This window comes from Rhinopithecus bieti, unplaced genomic scaffold (genome assembly GCF_001698545.2).
Source record: "Rhinopithecus bieti isolate Rb0 unplaced genomic scaffold, ASM169854v2 scaffold_47995, whole genome shotgun sequence".
NCBI lineage: Eukaryota > Metazoa > Chordata > Mammalia > Primates > Cercopithecidae > Rhinopithecus > Rhinopithecus bieti.
In genome coordinates this window covers 1,029,611-1,042,771 of record NW_016819498.1, presented here as the reverse complement: position 1 = coordinate 1,042,771, position 13,161 = coordinate 1,029,611, and the positions used below count along the sequence as shown (strand labels likewise).

The window sequence follows — 13,161 nt, the reverse complement described above, 5'->3', positions numbered from 1 at the left end:
ATTGAATATAATTGTTTCTAGAAATACATGAAGCAAAACCAAATCATTCTAAACATCCTCCAAACAGAGATATGTGCAACCAGCTGTGAAAACCAGGAGCCGCTGGAGCAGCCATACCAGGGTGTCGGTGCATGGCCAGAAAGAGTGAGGTCTGGCAAAAGTCTCACTGCCAAACACCAAGCCACTCAAAGCCAAGCAGCATTTGTGTATTTAAGGAAAGGACATATGAATTCCAGAAAAACAAGACAGAGTTAGTGTTCAGAAGGCCACTCCACTGTATCTCATGCTCCCATGACAAACCCACTAGGAATGTATAGTGGCAGAGTAACTTCAAAAGCCCCATTGTGTTTCTATAAATATGAATCTCTGGTAATCTGGAGGTAATGCTTGGAATGGGCCATCCTTACCTTCCCCGTCTGTTGCGAACTTCTGGGCAGAGGCATTGACACCTCTCACCCGCTCTGCCTGGATGCCAATGTCTGCTTCAACCAGGGTGTGCTTCTGTAACAGGTCTTCCACACCAAGTAAGTGTTTGCCATAGTCTTGAGACAATACTAGCACCTGTGCACAAGAAGCAACCAAAAGGACATCTGTGACTATAGCCTTGACTTCAGCATGACGTAATCTTTGGACAAACAGAGAGCCAGCAATGAAGCTGTGCCTTCCCTCTAGTCTGCCATGGACCCCACACCTTCAGGGGAAGATGATGGTCAACAAACCAGAATAAAACAAATCAAACCTGAAGGCCTGAGTCAGGAGAGCTATCACAAACTAACGATTACCAACCTTGGAATAAGCAAGTCAAATCTACACTAAAAAGTGCAGAATAGAAGAAAAAGGTGGTGAGAGCCAGCAGGGGTGGGGATGGGGAGGGTGGGCAGGGGTGCTGTATGAAAGATTCCAAAATATAAACTGAAACTTCAAGAAGAAACCGCTGCAACAACTGCTTAAAAATAAAAAAATAAATAAAGGTGATAGACTTGGTCACTTCAAAGTTGAAAGAAATCTTTTAGAAGTTGCTGAGCCTGTAAGTGAATGTTTTTCCTCTGTTAAGAGCTTATTGGTATGCCTCTACTATACTTACACAATCTATGGGAGAAGAATCTACTTGAAAAGCTTATAAGCCACATCTTTAAACCAATAAGGAGAGCAGGGTCAGGTGGCTGTCTTGCTTAGCAGACCCCAAGCAACTTCTAGGGTTTAAGTTTGAACCCACTGATATTTTCTTGTTTCTTCCATCAACCAGCCAAATTTGGGGGCCTCATTCTACATCCTTACCAGATGGGATTTCTACTTCACTCTTACTTCTGAGAAGTCTCTGGACCAACTGAGTTACAATGTGCATCATGATTTACAAAATGAAAAGTCCCTCTCTGCTAGATTTTACGAACGTTTCTATTTTGAGAGGTCAAGAGAGACAAGACCTAAGAAAATCATAAATCCGGAACAATAGCAGGGAAAACTGATGGTATCAGGTGACCTTGCCCCTCTGCCAGGAACAGTCCAAGAGGTAGGCAACAGATGACAGCTTATATCCTGGGAAGGGAATCTCTTGCATAAGGTCAAGCTTGGGAGCACAGTGTGCTGAGACAAAAGGAGGTTTCATGGGACTGTCTGAAAACTGACCTATTTTCTTCTATCTACAAGGCTAAAGGCCTTCCAGCTAGAGAACTGCTTGACATGGCTGAGCATTCCATGGCCTGCATCGGAGGACAGGAACAGGTACAGGGCCATGGCATGATAGCAGGTCTCTTCCTGGGAAGGAGGAAAGGTTGGAACTCTATGCTGAGAGCGGTCAATAAACAGCACGAGCAGCCACTGCCATCCAGTCCATCCTATGATCTGTGCACATACTACCGCATTCCATCCTTGCAATAACTGGATAAGATAGATAGTAAGTACGATCTCCATTTAAAGACCAAGAAAGAGGGCTCAAAGAGGATTAGGCTACTCAGACACTCACAATCAGAACTCTGGCTGCCTGGTTCCTTACCTCTCCTCTGCGGCACCTACCACTCCTTCCTTCTCCCCATACCACCTCTCTGGGACCCCTGCCCAAAGTAGTACCACTCACTCAAAGATCAGTGAAATGGTAAGTTAGTTTAACCCTGAAAAATTAAAAATAAAGAAAACCACAATGTGATTGATTCCCTACACTGGAATATATCTAAGATAGACGTAAATCACAGAAACAGAGCTCTAGCTACTGAACTTTTTCACACTTCATGTCTCATTTAATTCCTGAGCTAGCAATCTTCCCATGGGTGATGTGGCTCCTCTCTAGCTGTACAGGTGGGCAGTTAGACAAGGCACACAGCTGTATGTAGGGGTTTAGTGAATGAGTCCCAGTGAAGAGAGCGCTGGTTGGATCAGCTCTGTCCTCCTTCCCTTCAGTCAGATTTTACCTTCATTTCATCCATCCAGTCCATAATGTAGAGCATTTCCTGGAATATCTTCTGCAGCCCCAGGTTCATCTCGAGCCTCTGTCTCCGGGCCCTGAGCAGTTCCAGTAGGTATTCCCAGAGTCGGATGACATTGTCCTTCCTCGCTGTGATGCGCTTGATGTCGTGGTAATTCTCGGCCTCGAGCTCCCTGGCCACGGCTACCACAGCCTGCACACGCTCCTCGTATGCGGCAATGTCTGTCTCAATGGCCTCGTGCTTTTTTGTGGCGGCCTCAACTGCCGGAAGGTCAAACCCAAAGTTGTCCTACAGAGAAATGGAATGAAAAGAAGGAAAATAAAAAATCCACCCAGGCACGGTGGCTCACGCCTGTAATCCCAGCACTTTGGGAGGCTGAGGTGGGCGGATCACCTGAGGTCAGGAGTTCGAGACTAGCCTGGCCAACACTGTGAAACCCTGTCTCTACTAAAAATACAAAAATTAGCCAGGCGTGGTGGCACGTGCCTGTAATCCCAGCTACTTGGTAGGCTGAGGCAGGAAAACCGCTTGAACCTGGGAGGCAGAGGTTGCAGTGAGCTGAGATGGCACCACTGCACTCCAGCCTAAATGACAAGAGTGAAACTCCGCCTCAAAAAAACAAAACAAAACAAAACAAACAAACAAAAAAACATTTCCTGCCCCCTGCCCGTCACCCCCCTGCCAAAGGAAACAGAACAGACATGAAATATTGAGCACACATTAATCCCTGGTGGTCTTAAATCCAAATCTGACTCCTGAGTCCCCCACCTCACTGGTCTCTGCCTTGAACTTAGATGCCCTCCTGAAAGCAAACTAGTAACTGCTCATTTTGCAGAGGAGCCCAGCTCATATCTAGTACCTGACTGAAAAGCTAGAGCAGGTGATAGCTTATATGAAGTCAGGTGGAAAAGCAAGCCAGTTTTGCTTATTTCACAACCAGTCTAACTGCCTCGAAGGATTAGTTGGTCAAAGATTAAAGAAAAGAGAGAAACTGTTAGAACTTATAAATGTGAACAGTTCACACACACTCAATGGCTCTAAACAAACTCTGCTTGAGCTGCTTCCACATCTATGAAAAGTTAGATAAACAGAAATATATATTAGAAATTATAAACATCCTCTTCATGGGAAGTAGCCAAGGTGACCTGACAGTTCCTCCAGAATAATGAATGTCGATAAGCAGCTGTCCTCTGACCCTATGCCCCTGGCATATGTCTGTGTTTCTAGATTATCCCAGGAACAGTCTTTTTAATAATGTCAAGAGCAGAACCTGAGACACCAGACGCTGGTTTTCACTCAGCCAAGTCTCCCTCATAGCTGCCTTGCGATCAAATCTGCGGGCGAGCTGTTCCAGTTTCTCCTGTCTTATGAGCTCATTCCGCAAAGCCAGTTCTCTTTCATGTTCCGCTTTTTCCAGTCTTTCCCAGGCCTACAAAAATGAAAATACACACATACACACACAAACACAAACAGTTTCCTGTAGTGTTGAAGGAAACTTCCGTGGCTACAGTTAACAGCTAGTATTTCTCAAAAAAACCTGACAACTTGAATGGGAAATCCCATTCCCACCATCGACTCTCAAGCCTTGATGAAAAAAATGGGTTTTTCTCTTAGTGTATCCTCATGGGAACGCTCTTCCATTATCTAAATCTAAAGATTCTGTGTTGTACTTGGAAAACAAAACTGTAGATATGAAGCAATATAAGTAAATTATAAATCTCTTACTTTAAGAGGAAATAAATTCTCTTAAATAGCTTTGATCATATAAAAAAGATACATGATTTTTCTAAGAATTCATACGAATTTCTCATTCATTCCACCCTGAGCCACTTTAAAAAAAATTTAAACTTCTGAAATTTCTTTCAAAATCCTGACCTACTGTCCGCATTAAATTCATTCTTATGAAATGTATTTCTTCACATAAAAAAAAAGATCGAACATTCCACTCAAAGGAATCTAAGTGGGGTCAGACGCAGTGACTCATGCCCGTAATTCCAGCACTTTGAAAGCTGAGGTGGGAGGATTGTTTGAGGCCAGGAGTTCAAGACTAGCCTGGGCTGCAGCGAGACCCTGTCTCCATTAAAAAAAATTTTTTTTTAATGAGCAGCAGAAAGGAATGTAGTTGTGTACAAGTGACCAGAGTTCTAGAATTTTCAAATTTCTTTCTAATTGGAAATAATGCCTGCTGTGAATTTCTATAGGCATAATAGGTATTATGGCATGATAGGCATGATGATTAAATAATTGCTTATTTGACAGCTTCTCTAATGGAAGAAGCCAACATCCTAAGCCCCACAACCACTATGATTCCAAACACATGAAATTTCAATTCTCCTTTCCGTAATTTACAGATGTTTGAAACAATTGCCTCAGATGAGAAGTAAAATGATATGTATCTGAGTAGCAAGGTGTATAGCCTGCGCCAAAGTTGGTTTGATAAAATCTAACATTACCCCCCAAAGCCTCCAGCAGCCTAGCCCGGCACCATTGTTTGCTTGGTCCTTTGCCACACCTGACCACCAGTTGCCAATTGTCAATTCAGCAGGTGGGGACAGCCCCTTCCAGTCTCTTGTCCTCTTAGCAGTCGAAACCGCCTGATAGAACCTGAAGCCTCCAGGAGGTCAGGGCCCATGCAGAGTCCAGATCCACTTTACCTTGTTGATGTCAGAGATGAGCTTCCCCTCCCGGGGCATGTAGACCTTCTGGTTGTTGGCCCTCATCTTGCTCTGAATGGTGAAGAGCAGCACTTCCAAGTTCCCCTTCTCAGTAAATCTAAACACAGGGGAAAACATTCATTTGTTACTGGAGAAAAAAAATTTCACAGAGTCATGCATTTTAAAAACCATTTAACTCTGGTCTGACTTATGTGAAATGTATGTCAAAGAGACATCAGGAGGTTGCTCATTGGCTATTACAAACCTTGAAACATACCAAACTGTGGAATTTTTTCATAGTTGGTTGTTGTTGCTGACATTTATATTTGAGGGTGTCAAGGGTATGCAATACTCTTTGTATTGACTTCAGTCAAGCTTTAAACCCTAAATCCTGGGCAATGGACTTACTTCATTCATTCAGTGTAGCTGAATACACTCAACATGGATTATTTCAAATGTCTACCTAATGTAATTTTCAATGGGTTTCAGAGACCTTACCAAGGTATAAGCAACCGTTTTCAGAAAAGAAAACACGACTTTGGAACTACGGTAAGCAACAGATAAGGCCTACAATCCTTATTCAACAATTATGAACTTAAAAAAGATATGAAAAAAAAATCAAACTTTTTTGGGGTTGCAAAACTTGATCTGAACTGTTATGAAATTATTTATTGTCTTTATCTAATGTAATGTGAATATTTACACATTTTGCTACAGATACTTACTGGGCCTACGGGCTACTGCCTTAGTCCCATCTAGGGTCTTGTAATATACAACAAATGAGCTGTGCTGTTTTTTTAAAATCCAAAAAGTATGGAATCCTGAAACACACTGGGCACAATGGTTTTGGATAAGGGGTTGGGGACTTGTACCATTTCTTAGAATTCTCATACATCCTGTATGTCAGTGGTACATTTCTATTGGGAAGGGCTCAGAGAGAGCATGATCTATCATAAATCTCAGCAACACAGAATCAGATGAAAAGCAGTAGGACATGCTACTGAGAGGCATTCAGTTAAGAGATGAGATTATAGAAATCAGAACACAGGGGTCTGCTGGCTACGGTGATGTGTCTTCCCATATTAATGATCACACACTATAATCTGCATCTTACTTGGGTGGTTTCTCCACAGTGCGGTAAGTGTTGAATGCCTGAAGCTGCTGTTGAACCCCGACCAGTGAATTGGCAAATTTGCGATTGTTCAGAATGATGATGGTTTGTTCAATCCATTCCAGAAGGTCAGAGGCAAGTGATTCATACTTTTCAATCATTTTTTCTGTTTCAATAGCATTATCAAGCACCTGTAAACAAGGGATAGAAAAATTAAAAAGATCATGTTGCTCCATAAGTTAAATACGATTGCAACCCTATACGAGTGCATGCACACTAAATGACCGGCTTTGAAACGGTTTGGCCGGCTCTGAAACAGTTTGGCCGCACCTGGGCACAAGCATTTTAACTCAAGGAACCATCTGCTAAGAGGCACCTAGACTGTGCTTATTTGTGAGCAATGACAGCCTAACTGCAACTGGTTCTGTAACTTCCCAACCCCCAAGCAAAGAGATTCTGAAATCCCTAGAGAAACAAAAGGGCTCTACTTAGCTTGATCCTGTCCCATAAATGCCCATTACTTTTTGACTTCACTGCATTGAGAGGACAATGTCATCTGGTCTGAGGTGTTTTGAAAACATGGTAGGTGAACATCACCAAATGAGAAGTAAAAAGCATGATGCTGGGACCTTTTCAACCGTGGTAAGTAGGACGTCACACCCATGACATTAGCCAACTCGATCAGATTTCCAATACCCAGTTTCCTGGAAAGGTTGAGGAGAAGGATGTTTCTGGGTTTGAGTTAGCCCCCAGATCCTTTCCTAAATATGGTGGCCATCTCTCCCACCTCTTGTTACCCTTCAGGATGAAGAGGCTTCAGCTGATTTCCCTACCATCCGGAGAGCCCACTACAAATTGCTATTGGCAAATTTTATGAGTGCATGGGAGAATGAGGGCTCAATGAACCTTAATTATGTTTCACAACTCACAAAACTGGCATGAGCTCACCTTTCCAATTCGTTTTCCTTCAACAGCCAAGGCCTTCATCTTAGAGAAGTAGTGGTAATAAGTCACCACGTAAGTGATTATGGACTTCTCATCAGGGTGGTCCACGCTGATGTCTGTAACCCAGAGAAGACTTTGTTCAATGTACTGCATGCTACTGTGCCCCACCCAGGCAGCAGGAATGAATGCAACGACTGCTGGACAACACGGAATGGTGCAGCGTCTTCATGTTTGTATTTGAGCGTTCTGCCATTAGTGCACTAATTACGAGGATAATGAGGGTGAAACCATCTCACTGATTCCCTATTATGTGAATATTCATGAAATGCCTTCCACAGACACACAGTTCCTCTCCCTGCCCTACCACAATACTGGGTTTGCTCTGCTTGAGTTCTTATTTCTCCCTACAGGACCAGCACCGCCCCACGTCACTCAGTCTTTGGATATCTTTATCTTCTTGTTACCAGTATCCAGCAGCTAGTCACTGAGTCTGAGTTGGGATGACCCTTATTTGTGGAATCCTTATTGTGACTCATTGTTCAGACCCATCCTGTCACATAACCAGCCCTGAAACAATGGCTCCCTCCACCAGCTTTCCCTACTACTCGATTTCCTTACACATAGTGTACCCAGATTGATCTTCCAGAAGCACAGCTGTGAACACAGTTCCTCCTAGCTCAAAATTACTCAGTATGAAGAATAAAGTATAAGCGCTTCAGTCCTCTAGAATCTGGCTATGACTTTCCTTCCCTTTTTTCCATCAATTTCTCAAATATTCACCACGCTTAAGTGTCAAGCATTGTTCTAGACATTCCTAAATTCTATAGCGTCCTACCTCTCAGCTACTGTATTCCTTATTAAATGTTTTTGAGACAGGGTCTCACTCTGTTACCCAGGCTAGAATGCAGTGACATGATTACAGTTCACTGTAGCCTCAAACTCCTGGGCTCAAGCAATCCTCCCACCTCAGCCTCCTAAGTAGCTGAAATTACAGATGTGAGCCACTGCACCTAGCACTGTATCTCTGAATCAAACTTGACCATTCACCATTCCTTATACATATCACATAATTTCCAACATGACTTCCTTTACTCATGATTTCCCTTTGTCTGAAATGGCCTTTCTGATCCCGTAACTTTCTTACTATCCATCAAGGTCCATTTCAAAAGTTACCACCCAATACAACCATTTACGATCCCTACAGTTGACATTATTGTCTCCCTCCTCTATTCCCTTGGGCTTTGTATGGACACATAGTCCACTTTTTGCTAGGTTATGGTTTTTTATGCATGTTTTGTTTGCCTTACAAAATTCAGTCCTTGTCAAGGGTAGAAGCCTGTCCTGGCAAGCCACTCTACCTCCCACATTCCTGCTGTGCTGTCCTGCACAAAGCAGGTGGTCAATAAATAGGTATTGAGAGAAGGAACAAACAACTGAAAATGGCAAGTCTTTGAAGTTTGGTAATATTGAGTAAAGCACTCAACTTGGGATAGGTTGTGAAAAGAACACACAGGACAGCTATTAACAGATATCATCAAGCTCTTTTTCAATATACATTCATACATACACCCCCATTCCTATTGCCACCCCTGACAGCCTTGTATGGAGGAAAATTGTTTCTCTTAATTTAAACAAGAGAATATTAGGATACACTGCTGGCACCTCCCTGCCCAGGGTCACTTAGGCAGCCAGTGGCAGTGAGGGCCAGAATCATAGCTACTGTTCCCTACCCCAGGGCTCCTGTGTCTGCTAAACCCGTCAAAGTACGCACAAAGGAGAGTGAACTGGAGGACAGCCAGAAAAAAATGCCAGTGTAAGTATCCAATTTAATCAACACAAAATGTCAACAAAACTCAAAGAAGTGAAAAGGCAAAACTTTTTATTTAACTTGTCTGCAAGTAGATTTGAACTGATGCTCTTTGGGACCCCGGGCAACTAATAATCAAGATGAAACCAACAGGACAAAAGTGAAATCAGCTGCCATTTTTAGCTCCTTGTTTTGTGATCTGGGGAACATCAATCCCCCTTTTCATACTGGGCGGTGATTAGAAAGATTAACTAATGAGCAAGTTACTAAAAAATGTTGTCACTGTGATAGGGAAAAAGAAAAGGTTCTTTATCAAAGCACAAAGAACATGGGGTAAGGAAAAATTCCTTCCCATAGTAAGATAGGGGTTAAGCACGAAGATTTATTGAAACCCAAGGAATTTTAGTTTTCTGTTTATATTGAGAAATCATTTAATGGATTAGTACAAAGATAATTTTATCTCAACTTCCTGTAACCAACATATCAGCAAATCTGATGCATTGGAAAATAGCAAGAAGCCTGCCTGGAGGCCTCATGACCTTGATTTGCCTTTGGGGAGTTAAACTTCCTGTTCTATATTTAAAAGAAGTTTAAACTTTCACTCACATACACACGGTTTTTTTCCTCTCTAATATCTGTTCACAGCTGAGAGGATCTATAAATCTTCAGCACTACAAACAAATCCTGATATTTTAAATGCTTCTCAAAATCAGAAAAAGTTCCTATGAGAGCTCACGTTGAAATGAAACCCAGAATCAGGATTTTGTTAAGTAAGGGAGATACAACCTGGGGGACTGCTCCACACAGGTCAGCTCCAAGTTACACAGGGACTCACAGAGTAAAGAGGGATTAGTTCCATGCAGAGAATGGGATGAATCTGTAAGAAAGGACTGTGACTGCTGCTCCTTCCACCCCCACTCCCCTTTCACAAATATGCCTTCCTCATTTAAACTCTTACTTGCTCACAAGCAAAGCACAGCCTCCTAACAAGGCCCCTGCCTCCAATCTCCACCCATCCCCATCCAACCTGCTTGCCGCCTTCAGATAAATGTCAGCCATCAAGCATTCATTGAGAGCCTATGCCAGGTTTTCTACTTTTCTCCTTCGAACACAGCAGCTAAGAATCTTCAATGACTCCCTGTTGCCTGTTGCCCCTGTGGGGATCCCATCCACACTATTACCCTAACCACCATTCCCATTGAATTGTTAGTCCTCAAACACACCTTCCTTTTTCCTGGTTCTGCACCTTTGCTCAAGCTAGTAGCTCTGCCTGCACACGCTCTCCTTCAAACTGTTTAAATCGTATTCATCTTTCAAGGCCTTTTTTGAGTGTCATCCTTTCCACAAATCCTCAAAAAATTCCCATAACCAAAATTAAGCTCTTCCTTTGATAATTCCCAAAGCATGCCATACAAATGAAACATACTGACACAAAACAGATTTTACATTAACACCTGGATAGTACAGATGCTAAAAATCCCACCTGTTATCCCTTGAGTCCCTACCTTCGGGGTCCAACAGTTTAGTGAGGCCGAGGTGCTGCTCTGCCAGATTAAATGCATTCTGCAGGTTGTAGTGTGCGTTGGATTTCTTTAGTTTGTCAAAATCTATCAGGTCAGGCCTGTGCAGAACAGTGGAAGACAACAAAAATCATGGCTTGAAAAGAAATATGACCAATGAAACATGACTGTTACTCCAAAAAGGTTAAAATCACCACTTAGTGGAGTAAAACTCTAAAATATACTATTATGGAATCATCAAACAGTGAAACCTGATTTTTGAATAAACACTTCAAAGTTTATTAAGAAAAAAGAAAGATTAAGGATGAACCTGTTTATTTTGTGTGGAAGAATTTACATATTCTCCCATATTTTCCTCACATGGAATGTAGGAATTTCCACCATGGTGCAACAGTTAAGGCAATGGATATGGGAAAGTCACCCAAACCTGCTATGGACAGACAGCAACCTTTGCCCCACAATTGCTAGGATGATTTGCATGGACTTACCGGTGTTTGTGTATCAGTGCATTGAAGGCCATGCCGTCCCTCCAGCTAGTGGTGAAATTGTGAATGTTGACATTGGGGTACCTGCCAAGGACAAAGCAGAAGGGAAAAGCAACACAATTACCACATGGAGGTTTATACTTTTGCCAAGTGCTTTGTTAATAAATAAGTCTGTAAGCATTGTAAAACCTAAAGCAGTGAATATCACTAAGGACAATCAAGTCAGAACAAAAATCCCATCAACTCCAGCTTGCCATAAAATAAAAATAAAACATGCATCCATGTGGTTTTCTTGCTTGGTAATTCAATCTCACAAACATGTGAACTGTGTCGTAGATTTAAAACACTACTCTTACTTAGGAAAAAGTGACGACAACCTAGACACCTGTGAGGCCTCTCCTTCTACTGGCTTTCTACTCTACCTACAAAGACACCAGGACCTGCAGTCCCCTGTCACACATTACTTTGGGACAAGAAGTGGTGGGACTACCTGTTCATGTGACACTCAGCTTTCTTTCTTCCATATGCCACTTAATTGGATGAAGTTTGTAAAAGTAGTACCTCCCTGAAAAATTTATGTTTGAAACTTACCCATAATGAATCAGCTATTCGATACCATATTGACTATTAATAACTTTATATCAGTGGCTGATTAAAAGTTCATACCTGACTTGACCCTTTTATTAGGCCATAAGCTCTTTATAGACATGATCACTTTTCAGCTAGCTCTCATAATGGACAGAGTTCTGATTTTCATATTCTGAATTCATATTCATTAGAGTTACATCTATACCTAAAGTAGTTCTGACAGTAAATCTAATTAACCTAAAATTGGGTCTCAGTAAGTACCTATAACCTTAAATCAATTTGCTAAGAACTCGAAGGTTTAGCATCAATTGAATTCTAACAGTAGTAAGCAACAAAAAAGGTGCGGTTCTCTAAAAACAGCTTCAATGAAATTTCAATGAAAACATCAAAAGGAAACTGACACAGATAATACTGAAGGGTTATGCTAATGTTTACTGTGCAAAGAAAGCTCCCCAAAACAGAAATTAAAGGGTGAAGAAAACCTACAACTGTATTCTTAAAATATCATGGATATGATTCCTAAACATGCTTCCAGGGTTTTCAAATTCAAAATATAATGCTCTCTGGAGCTTCCTTAATAAAGAGAAGGAAACTGATTATGAAGACATGACAGGTCTAAAATATAAATTAGAACTCCTTCCATTCCGAGAGCTAATTGAAAAGTCATTATCAACTGCTTACGAGTTAACAAGACTTCCCAATGGAAGCAGTGGAAAAGATACCTGTCATGACCTTCTAAGTGATGACTGCAGTGGAATTCAGTCCTGGAAGAAGCAGCCCCAATACCCTCTGCGTTCACACTCACCCAGCTGTCTTCATCTGGCACCACAACAGCAATGCATCCTTGGCAGATTTCTTCTCTTTGTTGTCTTCAGTTTCCACACTGATATCCTGGATCTAAGATTTACAAAGAAATATTAGACAAACAGATGGGTCAGCTGTCTCAAAGAGCCACTGAAGAACAGGTCTGCATATACATAAAGAATAAACTGGAGATCAAAGCCTTGTCCTGCAGACGATCTACCCTGTGAATGAAAACTGCTTCCTTCAGAAGCACAACCAGAAACACAACCAGAACTAGGTTTTCTACGTCGCACAGACAGAAGGCTGAAGGGACTTCCCAGCACCTATCAGAGGTCATTTTTACCCCTGAGACGGCCCATCTTTCCAGTGAGAAGCTAGCACAGTGGTTCACACAGTGTATCTGGAATCTCATCAGACCCCCAGAAAATACTGAGTTCAGTTTTCATAAGTAAATATTTTCACACTAGGTGCAGCCTTCATTGATGAGGGCACTGTGTGTACCACTTCCAAACCATTAGAGCAAGTGTGTGCTTAAGTGCTGTGCTTCCATGGTGTGCATTCATAAGCCACTCAGAGGTAGCGTATTTGCAACATTATAAACAAAGCCTGGTCAGCTGGCACCAAAGTCAGACTGCCTGTATGTGAATCCAGGCTCCATCACCTACCATGTGCCCTTGGGCAGGTTCCCCAGCTTCTCCATCTGAGGAATGGAAATAATGACAGTGGCTAATTTCACAGCATGTTATGCATTTAAATGATATAATGAAGTGCAGAGCTCATAAGGGTCCATGAATGTTAGTTCTTAGATTAGGCGCCAACTGCCAGCT

The 13,161-nt window shown here is 42.1% G+C and overlaps 1 protein-coding gene across 5 annotated transcripts in view; it reads right to left on the bottom strand.

Annotated features, from left to right (window-relative positions):
* SPTBN1 (spectrin beta, non-erythrocytic 1) overlaps window positions 1–13,161 on the bottom strand; it is a 217,350-nt gene that overhangs the window by 40,987 nt on the left and 163,202 nt on the right. For all 5 annotated transcript variants that reach the window (XM_017859016.1, XM_017859014.1, XM_017859015.1 and 2 more), the window contains 9 exons: window positions 12,336–12,427; window positions 10,946–11,026; window positions 10,443–10,558; window positions 7,134–7,246; window positions 6,189–6,376; window positions 5,075–5,192; window positions 3,691–3,849; window positions 2,406–2,708; window positions 408–561 (listed from right to left, as the gene is read on the bottom strand). In XM_017859016.1, coding sequence (XP_017714505.1) covers window positions 408–561; window positions 2,406–2,708; window positions 3,691–3,849; window positions 5,075–5,192; window positions 6,189–6,376; window positions 7,134–7,246; window positions 10,443–10,558; window positions 10,946–11,026; window positions 12,336–12,427 — 1,324 coding nt within the window. The remainder of the gene's footprint in view (window positions 1–407; window positions 562–2,405; window positions 2,709–3,690; window positions 3,850–5,074; window positions 5,193–6,188; window positions 6,377–7,133; window positions 7,247–10,442; window positions 10,559–10,945; window positions 11,027–12,335; window positions 12,428–13,161) is intronic.